The sequence below is a fragment of the Lissotriton vulgaris genome, chromosome 1_1, assembly GCF_964263255.1.
Source record: "Lissotriton vulgaris chromosome 1_1, aLisVul1.2, whole genome shotgun sequence".
Classification (NCBI taxonomy): Eukaryota; Metazoa; Chordata; class Amphibia; order Caudata; family Salamandridae; genus Lissotriton; species Lissotriton vulgaris.
Window position 1 is genome coordinate 832,001,715 of NC_141685.1, and position 25,493 is coordinate 832,027,207.

Consider the following 25,493-nt stretch of genomic DNA (forward strand, 5'->3'; position numbering starts at 1 on the left):
TCCTAGGCTCCAACCCATTCATCTGGGATGACACCTGGTGGCCCCCCACCCTTGGAAACTCTCCCACCGGATGGACCGCACCTAAAACCTCAGCATCATACTAAACTCATCGCTCACGATTAACTGCCAAATCAATACTTTATCCTCGTCCTGCTTCAACACCCTTCGTATACTCCGAGAAAAGTTCAGATTGATCCCGCCTCAATCCAAAAAAACAGTCACACATGCCCTCATCAACAGCGGACTAGACTACAGCAATTCTCTCTACAACGGAATCAACAAGAAACTACTTTGCAAGCTGCAGACCATCCATAATGCTGGAGGCAGACTGATCCTAAACATCCCGCCACCACCACATCACCTGACACCTCCGCGATCTCCACTGGCTCCCCATCGAAAGAAGAATAAGCTTCAAGCTCCTCACTCACGCCTACAAGGCCCTCCACAACATCGGACTAGCGTACCTAAATGACTGCCTCTACTCCCATGCACTCAAGAGACACCTCAGATCAGCTGACCTCTCTCTGGTCTCCATCCTATGTGTCTGCAAGCTCAGAATGGGAGGAAAGTCCTTCTACCTCACGGCCAAGACCTGGAATGCCCTCCCCCTCCACCTCCGGCAAAGCCCCACACTGCCCCAGTTCAGGAAGGGCCTCAAGACCTAGCTCTTCGGATGATCCTAGCACTCAATGGAGCCGTACCCCCCTCCCCCTGGGCTTTGAGACCCTCACAGATGAGTTGTTGCGCTTTACATACCCCTGATTGATTGATTGATTGATTGAAGCATGGTAGTTTGTGTCACTTTCCACATTCTCAGGAAAACCATAGATCTACAGGTTGCCTCTACGAATGTGGTCCTCAAGCTTTGACATCTCTCTTGCGATCACATTCATCTTGTTTGTGGTCTCATCCACACACTTCTTCCTTGATGCAGATGAGTCTTCCAAGACACCGATTCTGAATTCCACCTCAGTTATTCTGCTGGCCAAGCGCTTAAGGTCACTGCACAATTTCTATATGTCCTGGTGCATAGCGTCAGTGTTGGTCTTAGTGTCTTGGAATAGATCAAGTCTTTGTAGTATAATGTCCAAGCTCGCACTCAAGACAGTTTAGTGCTTGACCAGTGAGTCTGGTAAAGTTGGTTCTACTTTGGCACATGTTTGTGTGGTTTTGGTATCCCTAGTATCTCGGCCCTCTTTAGATTCTTTTCCTCTGTGATCTGCCATTCTGGGAGCAAGTGAGTTTAGGCACGATGTAAAATTTTGAGTAGAGAGGACCTAGAATGATTGTTCAATTTGTGGGCTATAATATAGCTTCATGAACATTAGTAACCAGGTAAGCTGTGGGAAGATGGTGCAGGCAAACCCAAGATAAGGAGACACCAATATACACCAGTGAGGGTGCTTTTGAGGAAAGATCAAAATCTTACTATATACTGTCAGATGTCATCATCAAAATAAGGATAATCCACAGTGTTGAGAGGCTTCCTGGGCCCAGAAGTTGGAGATGAGTAGGTCGCCACGCCTCAAAGCCCGATCCAGTATAAAACAATGTCTCAGGAGGCAAGCACCGGTATGCACAATGTTATTCCAAACAGCACCAGGTTGGCTGCCTGCACCGTGGTAGCGGTGTAGTTATCAAGGAAAAAAAGGATTGGCATTGGCACTGGTGGCCCGTACAGTGGTAATGTTGTTAAGTAATCATAGGGTGCGGCAAGGTCCCCCCCCACAGATCAGGTGGTCAAAATGGGTATCCCGCCAAGCCCCTACCAAGTCCTACTGCTCTCCATGTTCCCGTGGCCCCAAGCCGTCTTCATTATTATCAGTGCTGATGGTGGTCGCCACTTTGCTTCTTCTTAGACATTAGGAGAGAATAGGCAAAACCTAGTGAAATCCTCTGTGTTACAGGATACTGTGAGCTATGAACGCATGATCAGAAAGCACTTACTGTGCTCTAGCATGGATAGTAAGCAGGGCCCATGTTAGCAGGGATCCGGTACGGAGTAGTCAGAGCAGACTGCCATTGCGTTAGTACCCAGAACGCGCTCCCAGAAATTTTACCTTTTAAGATGTCCTGTAAATGTGAATGAATTTGAAATTGGTGGTTAAACATTACATTAGTAACCTCATATATGGACGATGAGTGGCCTCTATTAAATTTAGAAAAGCTCCAACCTTCTTATTAAAATTAAAATATAGATTTTTTTTAACTTGTTTGTAAATTAAATAAAATATTCCATCATTTGTGTACATGTTTGATGAATGCTTGAATCTGTATTTATGTGTAATGTTTTGAATTTTAAATGATTGAACATGCTTAGGCTGGGGTCCCCTGGATTCTAGTAAGGACTCATTTGGGTCCCTGGAGTCCAGTTATGAGTCACTGGGAGTCCCGAAGTTCCAGTAATGAACAAGTGAGGGTCCAGAGAAATAAAAAGGCTGAGAAACACTGATATAGTGGATAACAGGTTTAATAACAGATGAAAACCAATTGAACATAGTATACCTTCAGCAAGGAAAGAAAATATGTTGATACGTAGGTGTAATGCTGGCACTAGGAAGAAACTTGCTGTACAATAGGTTCCTCTGTTCAATTCAGAATTAGTTTGACTGACTCAGCTTAGCTCATTTTTGGGAATGAGATTATGGGGTATTTTCAAACTGGGTTGTTTTGTATGCTGTGTGTCTGACCAGGGTACTGCTGCATTGATATGTAGGCGGCATGCTGATTGTATAGTCTGTAACAGTCATGTATAATAAATAGTGCAAAATAGGTGATATATTTCATTAGACTTACTGAAAGTTGATTTTCTTGCGGTAATATCCATCTTTTAAACGTCTTTTGTTTTATAAAAGATCTGTCATGATTACTATACTACTAAATAAAATATTACATTTAAAAAGAGAACCATATGATAAAATATGCTTCTCACCCATTTGTGGAAGTGAGTGAGAACCTTCTAGTAACAGTGTCCACTGAGAGGCGGCTGCAGGAGCACCAGGAGGGAGAGCAACTTGAGCTTTGTCATGAACTTTTCAGAGAGCTGAGGAGAAGAATTTACCCCCTAGGACCTCATCCTCTCCTCTGTCCTGCAGATCTCCATTACAAAATGTCCTGGGGTCCATCTTCTCACCTAGTGAGAAGGAGAGGCCCAGGCTTATATCTTTTGAGAATATGCAACCTCCTAATTTGACAAGAAGTGGAGTGATATCTAAATGCTTTCACCAATATGTGCAAGTGAACTCCAGCATCACATTTTGTCTCCAGTAGGATCTCAAGGGAGACACAGACTAGCTACTGAAGTGAAGCATAATTAGGTAGTAAGATGTGGAAACATGAGAATGGCAGATAATATGATTGGTAATTACCTGCTTTCAATAAAGTGTTAAAGCATTCATACACAAACCCTGCTCAAATGGCGCATTAGAAGGGGTGAGTAAGGAGTTTATATATTTCCTTACATGTAAATTTAATTGAAGAGGAACCAGAAACTTCAGATAACGCTTCATCTTCTGCTATCAACCCAGCCTAATCTGAACATTTAAAGTGTGTTAATATGTCATCAATCTTCAAAAGGGACTAAAAGCAATATATTTTCAGTGGATGTATAACTGATGGGGAAAGACTGGAACCCACCCAGGATCGAATGAATGAAACTCACCAGACATAGCAGGTTTGCTCAGAAACAGAGTGAAATGAATTTAATGGTACCAAAAGCATGCATCATTGCTAATTAGCAAGGAAGTCAGATCTGCCACCTTAGGGGCTCTCAGACCGCTTCTTCCCAGAGTGACAGATTTCTAGGTGCTATATACCTAAAGTAATGCCATGTCAGAGGAACTAGAATACGGCACCAAGCCAAATATGGCTGACATGGATGTGCAATGTCTGCACCATGCAAAACAGCCAGATATGGGCAGACCAGAAAGGCAGGATCTGCACTGTGTAGCACTTGCATATCATGTAGTCAGGACAGGCAGAGTGACCTCTAAGGGGGTACAGAATAGCTTGTTGAAGCTTGTCCAGTCAAGGTCAGATAGGAAGCCCTTTTGAGCTCCAGGCCTCATGTTAATGTGATCTTATATAAGCATGAAATCTTTTGAAGTGCATGCACATGGATTTAAATGGATATACCATAGCACAGTCAATTGATAAAATATCATCTTGGAAAAAGATCCTATTCAGAATAATGTAAAGAAAAGGTAAGTGTACATTTATATTTTTTACCTTCAGATCAAGGTACCTTGAAAATATATATCATCAAAGTACATAGATGTCAATTTACCAGTAAATCTACAATTGCCACTATATACTTACAGTCTTGATATTGTCAAAGTTGATATTCTGCATACAATATTTTGGTAGGGCAATGTTTAAAACTCAGCATGGTGAGTGTGTTTAGTATAACAATCAAGAGAGAGACAACCTCGAATCATCTATGGTGGGCCCAGTGAATTAGGGAAAATACCTTTTTCTTAAAGGAATCTAATTCACACGTTTTTATCCAGTGACATGCTTCATCATTGAGTCTTTCCCTACCCTCTGAGGGCCGGGCATACTAGGGCCTCTTTACTTACAAGGGAACACTATTTTAAGGAAAAAGCGACAGAATCTATTTGAGGTCATCTTTAAAAATGCCTAGGTGGTGCCCAAATCAGTATTCACAGGCACGTCTGACAAGGTTTAAAAACTAGGGAAAACGGGATAATTGGAGTTACCGTCAGTCTTTGGCCCTTAAGTGTGATCAACTAGCTTCTGCCATGTACCCCAATCTAGTGGCTTTCACCAGGATCATTATGTCCCTATTAATACCCTCTTGGAAAAGGAGGGGCTGGTTGTTTATTTATTCATTCATACCATGCAACAAACATACACAGACCACTAATAGCCTTCCTTGGAAGAGGGCCCACCTGAGGATTAGAAGCACATTTATTCACAGTAAGAGACCATGAATACGGTCCAAAAAATAGTTCTGGTATGATCTATATAAAAGGAAAAAACAGAAAGGTACTGTGTGTACAGTGAGGCCATAACATTAAACCAGAATCTGGTGCGGCTTTCAGTTTCTTCTATGCCAATACAAACAAAGTGAAAACACTGCAAACACAAGCAACATGTGAAAGGTTTAATGCATACTACAGACATACCCCCTCATGGATAGTGACTCCTGGTGCCCCATAGATACCTTCGGAGGTTAGTGTGCCCAGTAGTCATACACAGTGAGGAGAACTGGTATCTTAAATAGTTCACCATCAATGGTATTTTCGGTACTTGGGTAAATGGCCATGTATTCATGTCATCATAGGTCCCCACTCGTTCCAAGACCTGACCATCTCCTCCGGAGCCTGCATGTTACTGATTGCAGGACTGATCAGGGATTAAATGCAGCCACGTGCTCCTTGACTGGTCCAAACTGCCTTCTTAGGTTGTGTTTAGTAACAAGTGATCCAAGTATTCACTTATTTCAGTCTGGTACAAGAAAAATATTATTTTTTTAAAGATTTTTAAAGAACATGTTTTTGCTTTTGAGTGGGATGCTTAAGATGCTTTGCAATCAATATTTTCTCAACTATAAAGGCTAACTGACTCAAAGCTATTCATACATACCTAGTATTCTGTAGTTCTTAGAATGTCGTCTTTATTAAAATTATAAAAAAATGGCAGTCCAGATATGGAAGGGTCATTTACATTATTACTGGCCTTAATATGTATGGTCTTCACACATAGAAGCAAATAAAATATGAGTAATAGTGTTTCATAATGTGGTTCTTTGCGTTAAAATACAACATATATGGAAAATTGTAGTTGAAAATGTTAAACCACTACATCGTTAAGCATCTCTACTGTACTGAGAATAATTTAGTAAGTAATCCGTCTGTTTTTTAAATTTTGTTTTACTGTTCTAGGGAAGACTTTGAGCAAACCAATTGGATATTCTTTGTCAACCAATGAAATGAATTTGTTGCTATTTCTCTCTGAACACAAGATCATTTTTTAAATTATTAGTGAGATTTGGGCTCAGGTTAAGCGGATTGAAACTTGAGGCAATGCGACCTGTTGTATGCGCAGTAATATCCATACACAGGAATTACAAACATTTCTCCATAAACTTTCTTTTTGGTTCCCCATTGTTTGGAACAGCTAAGTCATTAGGTAACAATGTTCTCCTTACCCATTTTGCAATATCTCTTCCGATTAATTTCAGCCTTTAGCTCCTTCAAGCACCACAACCGAATTATAACTGTTCATTGTACTTTCTTTTTAAAAAAATACTCCTATCCTGGGGCCCTCTGGGCTCACCTTTTTCAAGGAACCTTAAAAAGGTGCCATGCTCCTCAAATATTGAAGGTCTTTTATGTGGTAAACATCACAGTGGACCCGTGAAAGGGAAAGTTGAGGCCACTTTCTTGCTAGGCTACCTATGCTGGATGTGGCAAGGTTAGTCTTCTAGTACTTGTCTCAATCTAGAGTATTTTGGTGAATGGAGGATCTATTTGTCAACTTTGGGGTCATTACAAAGGAACTGTAGTCCTCAACCCTGAGTAGGTGGAAATGGACAAATGATGAGGAGGAAGCTAATCCACCTGCAGATAGGGCAGACCTACTAGAATGACAGTGGCCACGTTGGCTGAGGGGGAGGAGTTTCTCTGTCAGACATCGTGAGAGTGGCCCATAGGCAGCACATTTCAGCTCTGAGTCTCATTAAAGCCTAAACCTATGGGAGAAGGATGCCTTGAATGTTGGGAAGGTGACTTGTTACTTCTGTAATTCATGCCTGTGGATCCATTTGTTGATGTTGCAGTGTGTTGTTTATTTATCTTGATGGATTTGCAGAATTTCCTATGTGTATTGTGTTTTGTTTGCAAGGAGTCAGTGGAGCGATGCTGTGATATTTCTCACAGAGTGAAAGAAGTATTCAGGGACAATGTCTGGAGTATTTGCAAATAATCATCATTACAGTGACTGTCGATATACATTGTCCTAGCCACATCTTATTATCATTCACCCTCCCTGTGGGGATCATACTGCTTTGTGAGCTATGACACAGAAAGGAGTTGCATGGATGCTCTTTATATTCCTTAGCATGAGGAGTGGACTGGAGGGGGAATAATGAGAAAATGTTTGTATATAAATGAAATTAAACTAAATAGATATGTGTATTTACATTTTGGAGATTGGAACAGCTGAAGGATACTTGTTCAAGGAAATGACATCACACTATCACTCCAAATCATAAGTACTGTAAGAGGAAGTGAGAATCAGAGTATTGTTACAATTGCTTACCAGCAATTTCATCACTCTGAACCATTTCTTCCTTGCTTCAGTCATTACTGTAGGGGGGGGGGGGGGGGGGTTCCATCATATCTGACAGACACCATATAGTCCTACTTTCCTATTTGATTTCCTAAGGTTAAGACATATAAGACCTCTCCTCCACACAGGAAATCATGACCTACTAACTTGACCTATAGATTCTCCCCTCCATCCTAATGATGCCGAAGAAGGGACTCAGACTAATGGAGTAATGAAATTACTGGTAGGTATTTGTCAAATTTACCTCTTCTTCCACTTCCTAGTCTGGGCATTACACAATGAGATAGACCAAAGATCAGCCTATCAGGTCAGAAAAACACAGTATGCAGTAGATTCAAGCACTTTATTCCAGCATCCTCGGCTAGAGTTAAACCTGCACTGCTGCCATTAGTACTAGTAGTAGAGCATATTTTTCTGGCAGTTAAGGAATCAGAAACAAATCTCGCAAAATCACCTTCTGTTTTAGAATAGACGCTTTGCCAGTATAAGAGGATTTGATTAACTAAATCTCAGAGCGTTATAGTGTGAAAGGAAATCCATTAAATCAGGTCTGAACTATGACTTCTAAAGTTCACTTATCTGATCCTATAATATCTGATTTAGATGTTTCAATCCCAAAGATAACAGGAATTGAGACCATTATAAAGATCTTTGAAAGCTCCAGGGTCCAAGGTTCTGATGGGTTATCTGCCAATATATTAAAATTACTTACCCATATTTGGGCTCAAGTTCTTACTCCGGTGTTCTCCTCAGTAATAAGGACTCATAAAATCCCAGATATTGGAAAATGAGTATAACGGCCCCTATATATGAAAAGGGCTCACAAACATAACCTCAGCATTATCGAAATACAACGCTGTTGGACATACCAAGAAAAATATATATCCGAAACAACTTCTGAAAGCATTAGAATAATGGGTAGAAAAAGAGGTTGTACTATCCAGGACGCCACTTGGCTTCAGCAGGGGGATGGTTCAAAGCTGATTCCCTAGCTCCAAAGTCAGCAGCTCTGGCCATTACAACACATTCTCTCCCCACTTTCATGCTTAGTAATTGGTTATGTTTTAGGTGATGCTAACAGGAGAAATGGGCTGGTGCAAGCGGCCTCCTGACGAGAGCCCTGGCACTTATTTGTTTACAGATTAACCACTAGTGACTACCTGTGTTGCTACCCATATTTTCTAGCCCTACGTTTTGTGTGTCAATCTAGTGCATTCTGGGTGTTGTGGTCTTAGTTTGATTCTTTTGAACTAATTAAACTGATATACCTGATAGCAAAGATTCGTAGGGGAAAAGTTCATGACTGGAAGCAGTGTGTAAGGATCTATAGTGACCTAGTGCAATTTCTTTTTTTGCAAGCATTTCAGTTTATGCAGTGTTTCACAGGGTTGCAAAAGAAAACACACGTTTCCCCCACATAGCTGCTGACAGTGCAGCCCTTATCTACAACTTTCAAAAGCAGTAGTGCAAACTCTTTTTTCATTCCTTTCCGCATAAAGCCGGGGCGCAAAGTGATTCACTTAACAGTTCAAAGTCACTTTCTATGATATTAACAACTATCAAAAAGTGAAAAAATTTGTATGGACAATTAATGAAAACCATATCAATAAACCATCGAAAAAGATTACTGCATAGCAGACAACGAAATCGACTTTTTCGAAAGCCGGTTTCTGGTTGTACTGCTGATTTCTCGTATGCCATTACCAATTAAAAATTGTGAAACTTTATTTTGCCGATTTATATGTAATTTAGTGAAAAATTCATGAGATGACTTAAAATTTTACAAAATTCAGTTCATAGTGCTGCAGGTAAAAATGTTATGCTCGGGCACACTCATGTTCAAAAGTCACATGGGATACAGGCAAGGGGACTGGTGCGATTAAAAAATGTTTCTCGAGGCAGCCTCGGACAAGAAAGACATTTTCTGCTTAAACCAGTACCCAACATTAAATAATGAAATGTATGAAGTTTAGTACCCGCGAAACTTGCAAAATTCCAACTTTTCCAAAATTTTAGAGGTGAAATAAAATGTTTGCAAGGCCCTATTTTCTACCTTTACTGTATGTATATAAATACCTGTTTAATAAAAATTGTGAAATATAAAAAATAATACAGACTTATCAGTTCGAGAAACAAATCGCATGCGTAAATATACAACTAAACATACAAAACGGAAAGCAGAAGTGGTGCAATTCAGATGGGAAAAAGCATGGAACACTGTCATTTTTGGGGGAGATTGCAGTGGAAGAGTATTCTCTACACGGAAAATGGTTTCCTTGCTTTAAAAAAAAGAGCAAGTAAATAGCAGATTTTGCACATTGCACAAGATTAGGAGGTATACTAAAGTCATACAGCCTGATTCAGAGTTTGAGGGACTGGTGCTCTGACAGAAATATGACGGATATCCAGTCCGCTATGTTACACGTGCTATAAGATACAAAATACGTGTAATAAGGCGGAGGAGAATTCAGTTCTGTCCCTGATGGACTAACCCATCCGCCAGACTCTAGATCAGGCACATCAAGGCATATTTACAAACTAAGTCAGAGCACAGAGCTGTGCCAAATTTGGCACCGCCATGCTTTGACATTTTGAGAACTCAGGGATGCGCCTTATTCACAAGAACACAGTGCACCCCTGTGTTTCCCCTAGCACTGGTGCAAAAAAAGGTGCCTTGTGCCCCTGCAGGCAACCTGCCGCCATGTTGCAAGGGTACCTGAGCTGCAGAAATTATTGTTTATGTGCAGGAAGGTACACCTTGTTCAGGCTATTTTATGTGACTCAGACCCTGTTATTATTTTGATTAACAAAAGACCTTTCTATTGAACCTAAATTTCTCTTCAGCAAGACTAAATTAGTCGCTGAAATTGTCAGTTATTGCTGTAGAAAGCTGCCCAGAAGTTGTCTCTTCTTAATGCACAAAGTTAAAGAAGTCTAAATTGAAATCAGACCTTGCAAGGCAGTCATTAATTTCTATTTCAACACACTTGTCTGCAGTTTAGAAAGACACAGATGATGTAAGGAAAAACGAGAGATCTGTAAGTAATTATTTGCTGCTGTTTTCGCATGCATTGACCGTCGAAAGTGCTGTAAATTATAAGCAGAGGTCAAACATTAGCGAAAGAATTCCAATAACAGTTTTTTAGCTTGGCAGATTAAGAGAACCACAGTCGAGATTTAGGTCCCCACGGTACAAGGGCCCTGACCGTACAAGGGACCGTCCGCCATAAGGGTGGGGGTCCCGTGGGGGAAATTAGGATGCGCCCTCCACAGTGGTGAGCGCATCCCGTATTTTTAACATTTCAGCACTGCATGCCACAATGCTAAAAATACATCTTGTGCATTTCAGAGCACAACGTGACAGGCACTGCGCGGTGCCTGCCATGTTGTTCTTTGAAAGGCAGGGGGGTACTATAGGTACCCCCCATGTGCACCCCCCACATCCCCCCCGAGGGGGGATGTGGGGGTCTGCAACAGGTCCTCAAAGCAAACTCTGCATGCCTTTCGGTGGTGGCAATGCTGCCACAGAAAGGCATTGGAAAATGCCCATTCTAATATGGCTGGCAGTGTCTGATAGACACCACCACCATATAGAACCCTTTTCCGCCTGGTCGCAAGGCGACCAGGGCGGAAAAGCGGCGGACGGTCTTTCCATCCGCCGCGGACCCCCCAACCATGATAATATGGCGGGGGGTAATTCCAGGACAGATGGCGGGCGGATCGCCCCCGCCAGGCCAGCGGTGGCTACCGCCGGCCTGGCGGGGTGATCCGCCCACCATCCTAATGGGGCCCTTACTCTTTTGGTTCGTGTAAAAGGAGCGTGTCCTTTTATGGAACCTGAGTGGACACATGTCCAGAATTAATATTTTGCAACTTCTCAGGTCCAATGCGATTTGTGGAAAAGTTGTGAATTCAAAGTTTGACCAGGACTAACATAGCAACAAGAGAAGCTGCTGCTACCTGTGTAACTTACACATTTTATCGGAAAATCACAATTTGTGCAAAAAGGGAAATGAAGTTACATAGCTCAAAAGATATCTTATGAGCCACAGCTGATGCTGCTGACTGCTGGGTTATTCCTCCTCTTCCCTTTACCACCATACACTTCCTGTCTCTTTATCTCATTCATGTAACCTTTATAAGATTGCATATACTCCAGGCCCTCTTAATTTTTAGGTACCAACCAGGCAGTGTTCGGATTACAAATATATGTTTTCTTATCAAATTCTCCAAATAAAGCAAATAAAGGAATCACCAATTATATATAAGGCATTCCGCCCGGACAACATGCTTTTCAACCTATAGGGTGAAATCAGTAATGTCTTCTCTAACGCCATCAGTATTTCCACTTGAGACAGGCAGAACTTCCATACTCCAGTTTCAGTCAATGCATGACCAGTTCTCTGGCTATGACGCTCCTTTGACGCTTCTCCTAAAGGGTCCACTGATGACTTTGTGGCTAGGAATCCTGGAGGCTCTGAAAATACCACTGCCTAGGGCTTTACATTTCCTCTCTCTGTCTGCCAAGGTACTCGTCTTCAGATACTACTTTTCTGGCTGGTATAGCCACCTCTCAGCTACTAAGGGAATTCTTCATCTCTAGTACCTTCATAGCAAGGCCCCCATGTGAGTGCATTTGCTTCAACACTGTGCCATCTAAGGTCAGTCAAAGCTGAGAAGCCATATCCACCATTTGCATTCTGTCCGGGGGACAGTCACTGGAAGTGAAGCTCTTTTTTGAAGGTCTGCTGATGACTCTGGGCGGTTGAATTTTCAACCCTCTCGGTATTAACCTTCTCTCGAGATTCTTCTTTGTTGGCTTGTCTGGCCTCCTCCCCGGCTGCTATATTAAGTGCCAGCGCAGGGGGAAACGCAGGGCTGTACCATATTCTTCTAAATATGGTGCAGCCATGCGTTTCAGAAGTGGCGGTTGACAGCGTTACGCCAGGAAGGCTAATACCACACTCCATCACTTCTTAGTAAATATGCCCCCTACTAGTTTCTTCACTTTACCACCAAACAGAAGTAACCTTATCTTGTCAGAGTGACCTGGTAAAGCTCCACTGCATTGCAGGCTTACTACTTTCTTTGGGTGAAGGAATCCTTCACATATGAGCTAGGAGTTTCCAGAGAGACAAAACTCTGAAAAATAATGAGACAATAAAGAGATGAATCAACAATCGTAAGCATTATGAAAGTTGAGAATATGCATATAATTTTTCTCAGAATAATGTATGTAGATACTGCACTAGAAATTGATCTGCTGGGTGACATAGAAAACAGGTCATAATAATCATGTCTACTTTAGGAGCAGTAGTTAACCTCTCATATGTCTGCTGCTACCAGAGTTGGTTTTTGTGGATTGAAGTAGAAAGATGAATAGATTATATGGATCGGTTTGTATGGGTACATGTGAATTTTGTTTAAAGTAGGGTGCCCAACTTGGGTCCAGGAGTGCTGGATCCATGCCAGATTTTGGTGATATGTACAAAAGATGAATTAACATACAATTAATCTATATTGACCTAATTTGCAAAGTCAGTGGTTATTCTGAATTGTCAATGGCTATAGAATCCCGCAGTAACACTGGGCAACCCTTGTGTACATCGCAAGAAGGCTGACAAATACTTCAAAAGAATTCCACCTGTATGTTGAAGTTTGAAATAGTTATACTACAGGAGGATGGTGTTGCCCTATGGTATTGTATTTAGTGGTAACATGTAAATTAGTTAGTTCAAATTTAGCTCAAATGAAATGAAATGAAAAACAACTATCTAAAATTCAACTAAAAAAATACTCACGAATGCTTCAAAATATCCACCTCAAATCGTAGCATTAGACCAAAAGAACAATAATGTGGTTTATAGAATTTATTAAAAATAATTAAATTATATTTTCATAAAACCTATTGCTACATTAATTGTTAAATGCAAAAAAAGGTTATTAAATTGCTTATAATTACATTCAAAGTATGTACTATTTTTATAAATTATATTTTACACAAATGTATATAAATGTATGCTTCAAAATTGTCTAAATATTGTGATTTAGCATTATTTCCTTTAGGTTTTTATTTTAATTCCCTAACCCCTTTATTTTCTAGGCAAGGGGGTTGGAATACCAGTGGTTGGCCATGTTTGGGGCTAGATTTACTCCAACTTGGAGCTGGTGTATTTTACTACTGTTTGTGGTCCTTTAATGTGTGAGACAAACAAGGACCCCCTGATACCTTTCAATTTCCTGGGTCAGGGCAAATTTCAAGTGTGAGTAAATTACCCAGGCAAATTTATAAACCAACTAACACATATAAAGTGGTTAAGACCACATAAAGAAAAAATATTCCACTACTGCTTGTACATATATAGAATTCAAATTTAATACTCATTAGAATAGCATCACAATTGATAAAATTGGCATAATTATGCACACAAGATATAAAAAATTATTTTGCATTATAGCATATGCATGACTACAAAATATACAATGATTCATATATATAAAAAACTGTTGGATGGTTCACTGTCTCCTGTCTACGTGTTTCGACACTTTAACGTGCCTTCTTCAGGACTGTACCATCGTGCTGTAAAAAATATTTTTAAAAGATTTTAGCGATACTATAATTCTATGTACAACGCAGCTAGTATTTTGCATGTTAATTCTTGTGTTAGTTTTTGGTTTTCAACAAACAATCAGCTAATACCGCTTATATACCTTATTTACTATCTATCCTATATTGTGGTTGCCATATATAATATATGAGACAGAAAAATGAGAACATGACATTCATTTATACATTGATAGCAGATATTCGTTGTATTACATGATGAAAATGAGAACATATTCTTCAGTTATACATTGATATATATTAATAGCAAATACAGATCTTCAGATGTAAACTTTTTATGATTAAATCTCATCTGTCTCAGTGGGCGGTTTTATTATATCACCCAATACCCTAGTACCAACAGGTTGTAGAAAAGATAAAGGTCAAAAATGAATTGAAGATTGTCAGCCCTAGGCGTTTTCTGATTCGTTTATATATCCCGGCAGCTGATTGGTTCACCTGACTATGCCGTGCATTTAAAGGTGACATAGTTCTATTTCACCACGCGTCCGCATTAAAACGGTAAGAGAGCGTCTGGATATCATTTATTGTCACATTACCGATGAGCATGACAAAAAAATGAGAGAATGATAGCTAGGCGGCTGACGCTCATAGAACAGGCGTACCTAAGAATGTAAATACGCATACCTCTATTGAAAAGAAATGAGATGAGATGATGAGATTTAATCATAAAAAGTTTGCATCTGAAGATCTGTATTTGCTATTAATATATATCAATGTATAACTGAAGAATATGTTCTCATTTTCATCATGTAATACAATGAATATCTGCTATCAATGTATATATGAATGTCATGTTCTCATTTTTCTGTCTCATATATTATATATGGCAACCACAATATAGGATAGATAGTAAATAAGGTATATAAGCGGTATTATCTGAATGTTTGTTGAAAACCAAAAACTAACACAAGAATTAACATGCAAAATACTAGCTGCGTTGAACATAGAATTATAGTATCGCTAAAATCTTTTTAAAATATATTTTACAGCACGATGGTACAGTCCTCAAGAAGGCACGTTAAAGTGTCGAAACGCGTAGATAGGAGACAGTGAACCATCCAACAGTTTTTTATATCTATGAATCATTGTATATTTTGTAGTCATGCATATGCTATAATGCAAAATCATTTTTTTTACATCTTGTGTGCATAATTATGCCAATTTTATCAATTGTGATGCTATTCTAATGAGTATTAAATTTGAATTCTATATATGTACAAGCAGTAGTGGAATATTTTTTCTTTATGTGGTCTAAACCACTTTATATGTGTTAGTTGGTTTATAAATTTGCCTGGGTAATTTACTCACACTTGTGGTCCTTTAATGGCCATATTAACCTGCAGGAGTGCAGTTTGTGAACAGCTATAGCGCTACTTCTTTGTGGGTCCGTTGATGTCCCCCCCTAAACTATCACACTGGGCCTCCCTGACCCTGTCCAAAGCCCTCCTTACTCCTCTCTAATCCTCTTCCATGTATTCATAAGTATTCCCCATTTTCCAGCCTCTCACCTTTGACCCTCCCACATTTACATCTAAAACTTATACCTACATGTGCGGAGACTTCACATTCGGAGATGAGTTCTCCACACGTACAAGTATAGGAAAGGCGGGGGCATAAACTCCATAGGTAGGATTGTGAATAGCATTTTGCAGCATGTTTTGTGGTACTACAAGTTTACTACAAAATACGAGAAGGACCCTAATTAATCTAAATGGAATTAATTGACATATTTATATATTTCCTGCTATTCTTGAAATGAATGAAGCTGGCTTTTGTACAAAAGTCAATGCCTGAACTGCTGACATCACGTTGGAATCAGTGAGCACGATTGCCTCTTTCTGTTTTCGAGCTTACTTTCAGCAGTTCATGCATTAACTCAGAGACATTCTGAGTTACAAGCTGACACTTTAGACCAGGTTTCTCTAAGGAGTAGCTTGTGAGCTACTGGTAGCTCTCCATCTACCTGTAGATAGCTCTCTTCTTGTGTAGCGCTGCCTACAAAATTAGAAGCTTTGTTTCGTTGAATTACAATATGTATACCAAAACTGACAATGTATATTCGAGATGAAAAAGTGTGTAATTTCGGAAATCATAAACTGATGTTTGGAGTAAAATGGCTACATTTCCAAAACATATTCAGATATCTGAGTGATATACCACGTGGCGTTAGAGAGACTTATTACTAACATTATTATCTGGTGTGATGGGCATTACAGCTATAGCTGTGATGTAACACCCTTGTAAAGGTATTCAGAATTGGCAATTATATTTTACATTACTGCTGCCAATCCGAACTGGTGCACTGCAGTAATCACAGCTAGTTATCATTCATATGGTGGGCACTAATTTCATCTTGTCAGATGTGGTCCCTATTTCATCACCTATGTTAGTTGCTCAGAATGATCTTCATTGAACATAAGTAGCTCTAATTACAAGAAAAGGTTGTAGACCACTGCTTTAGACAGTGCAAACGCTTAAAAACAGGTGCTCATATCTACCCAGAGCACGTGTTAATGATATGCACCCTGATGCGAAAAAAACATGGAGAAAACAAAAAACGAGAATAATGGAGAAAGCAACTCAAAGGTTCAAGGGAAAATGTAGAATCCAAGGGCCAGGAGTGCAAAGCATTTTGCTGGTCACAAATGACCTGATTCAAAAGAACAAGTCTGTTTATGACGGAAGAATGCATTTCCAAATGTACAAAATGCAATTCAGTAACTTGTTACCAAATTGCATTTTGAATTTGCGATTCAGCATTTGGAAATTACCGCCCAGATGCATCAAGCCCTGATTCTGCAAATTCTAATTTGTAAAAAAAAATGAATCGCAAATTAGAAATCACAGAATGGGATGCATCAATAAAAGCGATCCAAAAATGCGATTCGCAGTCGGCCGCAATTGCCGAATGCGAATTTTGCTAAATCCTTAAAAAATCGCAGATTTTGCCTGTTTCCCATGTTGAAATTGCGATTTCGCAACTACCGAAATCGCAAATTGCGATCTCGCAAATAGCGAGATCGCAAAAACGGGAAGTCGCATTTCGAGCACAATGATGACATCACAACCAGGAAGTAGGCAGTCCCCTCATTCATTCTGAATACAGAGCTTGAGCGAGGAAGAGGCACAACACTGAGCTCTATCAGATACACCCTGCAGCCCCACAACAGGACACATATCCAACTCCAGAATGTCCCAGGATGCAGAAGGAAGCAGTGCAAGTGGCAGAAAAATAAAAATAAAATTTTCAGAACAGGAGCTGGAGTTCCTTAGTGAGGGAGTCAGCAGGGACCATGATAGGCTGTTTGGGAAGCAATACAGGAAGGTGCCTGAAGCAGACAAGAGGCGCATTTGGCAGCGCATCAGGGCGAAGGTAAAATCTGTAGGAGTGACCCAGCGCTCAATTGATGAGCTGAAGAAGAGGTGGTACGACCTCAGAGGCCGTGCCAAAGAGCGCATAGCAGAGAGGCTGGGGGAGCAACATGCCACGGGAGGAGGAGACCCCACAGTTGTGGCCAACACACCACTTGAAGACCTGGTTGAGGACACCATCAACCCTGCAGCCTGCGTGGGGGTCACTCAGCTGGACACCTCCCGAGTCACCCAACAATCCCAAGGTAAGAGCCATGCAACTGCGACCCCATCCCGTAACAATGCCCATGCCCCCAGAGCTAGCCATTTGATAACCCCAGTAATGCAGGGCATGCACATCAGAAACACCATATTGCATTGTGGGACCTGTAGTGTGATAATAGTTCCCTGATAGCCACACACTGCCAGACCTGTCAAGTGAAACATGTCCCTAAAGCAAGTCAGGGAATGGAAGCCTGCATGCATGTTGCAACATCCCATGTGCAAGATTCATCTCCTTAATCATGCACCCATTTACATCACAGGTGCTGCAGAACAACAGAGCACAGACAGATTGAGGAGAGCCCAGAGGACACCGAAGGAGAGAGCCATCCTGCCCCACGACCTGGACCGTCTCACACACAGACTGCCCCAGTTCCACCACCTCCCCATGCGGACAGGGCCATCCCTGCAGCCACAGGAGGAGAGCTACCACCCCATGCGTCACGCATGGCAGTGGAACAGGCCACACCACCACCCAGGAGGCAGACACGGCGCACAGCCACTGTGCGGTCGCAGTCAAGCGGCCGGATGAGGCAGCTGCGCAACGTGGCAACACGAGCTGACAGGGGGCAACATGCCCAAGATCCAGGGCTTGGTATTGAACGCCGGATGCTAGCTGTCCACCAAAAGCAGGCACGGCACATGGCAGCCATGCAGCTGCAGCTTTACAAGACTGCTCGCAATGTGAGCCAGCTCACAGAAAGCATGCAGGTGTTAACGGCTGCAGTGAGGGAGAACAGCCAAATCATGGTGTCACAGCAGGACATCACCCACCTCCGCCACCGCCAGCTGCTGACCCGGCTATCAGCATATACCAGGTGATCGGGAATGCAACATCCCAACTGTCACGCCGGTCCCTGGCAATGCAATGCAAATGGTGCAATGCTGCCAGGATGTTGCTAGGGCGTTGGAACAGGTCACAACCGCTGTCCAAAACCAGCAGGGGTGTGGCCATGCTCATGCAAGGGGGGGGTGATGATGCCAGTGAGGGCACATCCAGTCTGAGCAGCCTGTCCCTGCTGGTGGTACAAGAACGCCGCCGCAGTACCAGGCCCAGTTCAGCATCACGGCCCGAGACTGGCGAGGTGGATGTGGAGAGGCGACAGGGTGTGTCCGGCCGAAGGCGCCAGTGATTGACTGACCATTAGCAGCAGTGCCATGCTGAAGTAACAAGCACGCCTGCTTCGCCATCATGGGGCTGTATGACGTAATACAGTTTTCATGTTTTCTGAACACAAAAAGTAAATGAAAGATCCTATTTACATAATTATAATGTTTTTTTATTTTTATTTTTTTTATTTATAGAGCGCAACACTCATCCTGAGGGATATCATGCGCTAATACCAATTGCTTATAGTACTGCAGGGCTGACGCTAAGGTGCTGATGCTTATGATTTGGGGAATAGATGTGTTTTTAGTTATAAGAATTTATTTCAAATGCAAATCCTACTCATGTCATTATTTCATTTGGCATGCATGAGTGCAGTGCTGTGTGAGGGGTATGGGTGCACTAGAAATAATTCAGTGTGATGTTGTTGCGGCGCCTGTGTCCTTCAGCAGGATTCTCCCCACATGCATGAAGCACATGTGCAGGTGGGCCGATGGCACCCTCTGACTCACTGCCAGAGATCTCCACAGGTATCCTCCGCTTGATAGCAATATTGTAAAGTATGGAATACACGGCCATGATGCGGCAGCAGACCTCAGGCTGGTATTTGAGGGCCCCACCAGTCTTATGTAGGATGCGGAATCGGCTCTTTAACATCCCAAATGTCCGTTCAATGATATTCCTGGTGTGAATGTGCGCAGCATTGTAACGCCGTTCCTGTAGTGAGGCAGGGTTTAGGTATGGGATGAGGAGGTACTCACGGAGGCCATAGGCGCTGTCATCTGAAGGAAAGGAGCAGAGGGTCAGTGCCTATCATGTACAGCTACATGGGCTTGACGTACTGTATGTGGGCATGTGTACTTACCTAGGAGGTGTCCTTCGCCAAAGTCACCCCTGTCCAAGCGGGTGTGTATGCCGCTGTGCCTGAATATGAAAGAATGCATGCGTATTGGGCCACTATGTCGGTGATGATTGTATTTGCATTGCAGACCATTTGGATGTTGAGTGAGTGGTAGGACTTGCGGTTCCGGTACATGTATTCTGTCTCAGGGGGTGGGCAGATGTGGATGTGGGTACAGTCAGTGCATCCAATTACATGGGGGAATTGCGCAATGTTATAGAAGTGAAGCTTTGTTTGATTTAAGTCCTGTTGGGTGGTTGGGAAGGTTATGTAATGGTGTATCCGGGTCAGCATGGCGTCCAGGAAACTCCGTAGGCTGTGTGACAGTGTGCTCTGGGAGATCCCCCCTGCAACTGCAACTATCCCCTGGAACCTTCCTGAAGCCAGGAGGTGCAGGCAGCACAGGACCTGGACATGGGTGGGCACGGCATTTGTCCTCCTTGTTGGGTGCTGCATCAGGGGGTCAAGGTCTCGGATGAGCTTACTTATCATTGCCCCATTCATCCTGTATTTGGAGTATATCCCCTCTTCAGTCTGGCCCAGGAGTGTTATCCGCAGCCGAAAGATGCGCTCCTGGATCCTGCGTTGGTTTCGGGCTGCAGCCTGGAGCCTCAGCCGCCTTGCCACGATGTATAGACCTGGCATTGTGAATGTCCTCATGCTCCTACTGTGTCTCCTTAAGTGTGTTTGTTTTGCTCCGCCCATTTTTCCGGTTTGAAGTGTTTTATTTATTTTTTTTCTAAATTAACTTCATGGTTACCACCTGGTTTGACTTCTCCTTAAATTGCGACTCGCACTTAGCGATTTTGTGGTTTTCCGCAATTTGCAATGTTTGATGAATTGGATTTGCGATTTATTTGCGAATTCGCATATTAATTTGCAGAATCAGTGGGAATTTGCGGTTACTGATTCGCTATGGGGGTTCCACATTGATTCTGCAAATTTATTTTTGCGAATTCGCAATTTACTGTAATTTTGCTTGATGAATTGCGGGAGCCGTAATTGCGCTCGCAAAAGCTTTTTCGCAGCTATTGCGAGCGCAATGTTGGTTAATGAATCTAGGCCTACCTGTTTAGGATGTCCCTTCCAGATAACGAATCGGTACAGTTCTTATTACTGTTTTGTGACAGAATTCTGTTTCAAAACAGTAATACTTTAAAACCAGTTTAAAACTGGAGATAACCTATTCGCAAAGGGGAAGGGGTCCCTTTTAGAGTGTAACATTTTTTTTAAGAGGAGGCAGTAATCCCACGCACCACTGCCTACTTCAAGGTTTCATTTTCTTCTTTTAAACGCATCCCATTTTCCTTTAAGGAAAATGGACTGAATTAAGAAGAAATGCTTTAATAAGAAGGAACCACAGATATGGCGGCCTGCTGACCTCAGCAACCCACCATCCCTATTATGGTTGGATTCCTAATAGGCTGCAAATTGCAATTTACCTCATTAATATGCATTAGGATCGCAATTAAGAAATCGGTATTCCTAATGTTTGTACATCTGGCCCTAAATTATTTTGTTCCTTGAAAACAGGAAGAACGCCAAGACTCCAAGCTGGTGGATTTGTTTTGTTTTAAAACATGTTATTTCCAATGTAGAATAAATTCTCCAAGAATATTGGAAACAATCTAACATGAGCCTTGAGAGTAAATCCACTCTTTAATAAAAGTGCAGGAGCATAAACATCAGGAAAGTAGGAAGGATAGATTCATAAATCGATTATTCCTAAAAGATTTTGTTAACTTTAAAACTTGTTTTGACTACAACTTAATAAAACGATCTAGACTTTGTTGGCATAACTCAGCCTCCCTGAAAATAACTCCCAGGGCACCATTTCCCCATTATGAAATAAAAACACTTTTTTTACCCAAAGGAATGCGCATGATTGCAGGGGAGGGATTGTTCATGCTCGTCAGTGCATGGGGTATGTATGCATCACCGTCCTCCAGCTCGGTTTTTCTCTCCTGTTTTCAAGGTTAAGTAAAACAACCAAGAAAAGTGCTCTTGATGGAATAAATAAAACAAATACCAGAAAGAGAAAACACATTTTTTTATCATGTCTTATCTTCCTTCCTTGATAGGGTAGTCATACTAACACATCCCTTCACATCTCTCTTCTGCCAGTTAGCACTACATTTTGGCAGTTCATATGGCAGTGCTGAAAGCAATCTGAATGTGGTGGTAAAACACATGTTTAATAGCATATTAAAGCTTTACTGCTTATATTAAATTCATTACAAGAAAAGTCAGCATCAGAAAGTTATCTTGCTGGCTAGATAAAGAAGAAAGGGCTGCAGTGACTCGAAGGAGGTGTACTAAAGTGCTCCACTTACTCAAGAGATACTGATGAATATAAGGGGGATAAAGAAACAGAATAACCCAGATTATTTCGAGTGTTTTATTGTTTGTATTGAATGTCCTGTATTATTAGTACTAGTTCTTTATTTAGAAGAGGAAAAAAAGTTTATCTCAGTATTCAGTCGAATACTTGACCAGCTATTTGCATAGTCTAAAAAAATCTAGTTTGATTCCTCCGTAGATGAATGATGCCAAGTAACTACTAGCCCAAGGGTCGGACTGGCATATAAGGCAATTTGGCAGTGCTCATAGGACTGGCCTCACGGTGTATGCGCTATTTATTCCCTGTTTGTGGGCCTATTTTATGGTCTGGTGCGCAGGCAGGGCCGCACAGGTAACATCTGTTGGGCGGTGGGGCGGGTGGTTTGGGGTATAGTGGACAGACAACAGGATAGGTAAAGTAAAATAAAAAACGAAATAAAATCACTTACCTTTTGCTTGCTGCATCGCTGACTCGACAATGCGGCGCGTGCAAGGTAAGTTGTTCTATTTATTTTTTTGTTTTACTTTCCCTATCCCGTCGTCTGTTCACTTCCCCCTCCACTGTTCCGCCCCAATCCCTGCCCCACCGCCTCACCTATGTTACCTGTGTCACCCTCACCCGCGCCTGCTGGTGGGCTAGTTTTTACTGTTGAGTTCCTAGATAGTAACAGAAACATTGCCTTCAGCAAGCACAAATGCACAAAGTTTCCCATACCCTGCAAAACACCTACACAACATGTCTTTGCAAGTTCAAAGCTTCCCTGATTTGCAAATGTGGCCCACTTTTGTAGCTATCTGATTCAGTCACTGATAAGGCCATTTTTAATTTGGCGCAAGGGCCCCATCAAGATTAAGAAATTTGTGGTAATACCTCAGACCCGATAATATGGGCAGAGGGAAACTTACAGCTGTAATAAGTGGCAATCTTTGTTGAAAAACACAAGAAATATAGTGGAGTTACTGGACTCCAACCAGGAATTACAGATTCCTTGGTAATCCCACGTTTCTCAGGGTAATATCACGGCCCCGTATGTGATCATTGGAAAATCTGTACCCCAAGAGTTACCGACCTCCCATTATCAGTAATTGTGGAAGTTCAGAATTATCACCACCAAATCCGAGGGCCTTGTAGGAATCTCCTCAATCTATAAAATAATGTATTCCCATATCACCATACCCAGGGCCACCGGGATTGTGAGGCAGGAGAGGGCCAAATTATGTGGCATGCTTGACTAAATTTTTCCGGCAGGAAAAGACGAATTATGCTGCGTTATGCGGCACATTTTTTGATAGGATTACTTCATTAATTTGTTTGTCATTACTCTTGTTATTACTGTCTGGGCATAGGCTACGCTTTATCAGTACCAGCTTAACACCCAAACATAGCAATAAGCAACAGAAAGGTGGCCAGTCATCCTATGCAAAGAACCTTTCACTGCATAGCAACATGTACCGCTGTGTTTTTAGTAACTTTTGAACCTTTTGAGCTAGAAAAAGTTCTTGACCTAAAATCTATAGAATATGTAGGTGATTATGGATTAATTGGCAAATGCACAGGTCCATAATTATGCAAAAAATGCTGCAGCCGCACAATCACATAATTCGCATGGCCCTGACCATACCTTGGTATCCCTGGTCTAAAAGGCAACAATATGATTCTAAAGTAAACGTGGTCCCTAGAATGTTATTCATTTCCTACAGCTTCCATACCTTGCCATTTATGAAGCCACTCTGCACTAATTAGAAAGCTGTTTAAGGATCAAGTGTGGGAGAGGATGTCCACTTTGTGATGCCTTAGGGGGTCAAAGGCTGTGTGGTTTCACTTCTGGTTCATCCTTTGTTCTAGCTAATGAAGGTCCTTGGCTATCTCATAGATGTAAATCTAACCACCATGTAATCTGAGTGCTCCCCTGTATTGCCTGCTGAACACTCATTTTAGAGATGGTCTTGAGCACAAGACAATACTTCCTCTTTCCAGTGGTTGACACCTAGTAGGTGGTATCAATGTTCACTCATAGTAGTGATAGTGATAAGGAATCAATCGAAGATTCTTAATGACAATTTTTCATTTTAGTAAATTCATTTTAATAATAATAATAATAATACACTAATTTGTTCAAATTTTCGTTAGTCATGGCTTTGAGGATTTGAGAGTATTAAATATTATGGCTGTGCAGCCTTACCATGGAATACACTCACAAAAACTGTCTTGGATCCAGGCAGGCTCCTTCTTACAACCTTAAACACAACCCTGGGTAGCTACAAAGGAACTAGTGTAAAGCATTTCACAATACCAACCAACGAAACAAGAAAGCCATGCAACATATAAAAAACACAACACAAAGTTTAAAAAATAGAATATATTTTTATGAATTTTTAGAGTCCAAGATTAGCAAATTCCACCTGAAGGTTCAAGAGATTCCGATTTTTAAGGAAATCTTAATTTTTAATTCAACCTCAAACAACATTGGCACCCGTAAAGTTTGAAAACGTTTGAAAAGTTTGTCAATCCGACTGGGAGAAGGTCTGGCGTGGCCAGTGAGGTATATTTGGACCCTTACATGGCCACCAGAGCATCTTCTAGTCAATTTCCACACTTTACAACACCAACCGCCATAAACATCGGGGGAATGGTCCTGATGCTGAGGATACAGTAGATAAAGATGCTCAAGGATACTCCGGGTGCTATCGAACCCCACAGGGGGAGCTTTAATGGTTATTTCCTGGTCCATGGGTCAAGTTTGACAACTTTGGCTACAGAGGTCGGCAACCCTTGAAGTTCTCTCTGACACTGTAGAAGGGGCAGCTGCGGCTGGGCTAACGGTCTCCGTGTACAGCTGCCCATGATAAATCTTTTGGTGGGGGCTGGTGTCCCTCTTGGGAAATTAATCAGTACTCAGACATCACTCTCAGGTCCAACTGACTCAGGTGCAACTTTTGGCCATAAAGGATCAGTCTCGTGGGGTGCACAACACCAGCTAGCAGCAAATCGTCTGTGGTGGCAAGCAATTTCCCAGTGTGGGCTACTTCAGCTGTGCTGACCCAGGTGCAGATTCTAGAGGGTAAGTTCCCTGTTACTTTGAGTGACTCCTTTGGTCGAGGCCTGGGGCATGACTTTTCTCTGAGCCAGAAACTAAAGGCACAGCCCTCTCTTCACTAGCTCAAGGTGCAGCAGGTGTAGTACAGCAGACGATACAGACTTACTTTGTGCATTCCAGGGGGCAGCAGGGCAGTCCTTCTTTGGTACTTATTCCAGTTCTAATTTGATCTAAGATGGAGGGTGCCAGGGGTGCCATATTTATTCCCAGCATGTGCCCTGGGGGGGGGGGGGGGGGTTGATGTGGTCACTAGCCAATAGGCTACCAGGTCACCTCCCTTTTGGTGATGACTTTCTGGCTATGTGGGCATCTAGCAATTCAAGAGTGCGCTATTCTGTCCCTTCTCAAAATGTTGGGACCCTTCCTTGGATATCAGGAGGTTGGTAGTCCACCATAGAGGTGTGGCTACCTGTGAGCTGCATGTCCCCAGAAAAAAACAGGTTTGGGCAATAGGGGGTATATTTACCAAGG

General features: G+C 41.9%; 1 protein-coding gene across 1 annotated transcript; it reads left to right on the top strand.

The window, feature by feature from the left end:
• Positions 1–17,132: 17,132 nt before the first annotated feature.
• LOC147747968 (t-SNARE domain-containing protein 1-like) lies at positions 17,133–18,138 on the top strand. Its single transcript, XM_086926600.1, has 3 exons — positions 17,133–17,589; positions 17,856–17,940; positions 18,000–18,138. Exons 1-3 carry the CDS (start codon positions 17,133–17,135, stop codon positions 18,136–18,138), a joined length of 681 nt encoding a protein of 226 aa, XP_086782726.1.
• Positions 18,139–25,493: the final 7,355 nt, after the last annotated feature.

What these genes read in the sequence shown, in the direction of transcription:
- LOC147747968 (XM_086926600.1), top strand. Translation starts at nt 17,133, where the DNA reads ATGTCCCAGGATGCAGAAGGAAGCAGTGCAAGTGGCAGAAAAATAAAA. An exon ending in TGCAACTGCGACCCCATCCC is followed by an intron (nt 17,590 to 17,855) that starts GTAACAATGCCC and finishes GCAGAACAACAG; the next exon opens with AGCACAGACAGATTGAGGAG. An exon ending in GGACCGTCTCACACACAGAC is followed by an intron (nt 17,941 to 17,999) that starts TGCCCCAGTTCC and finishes CCACAGGAGGAG; the next exon opens with AGCTACCACCCCATGCGTCA.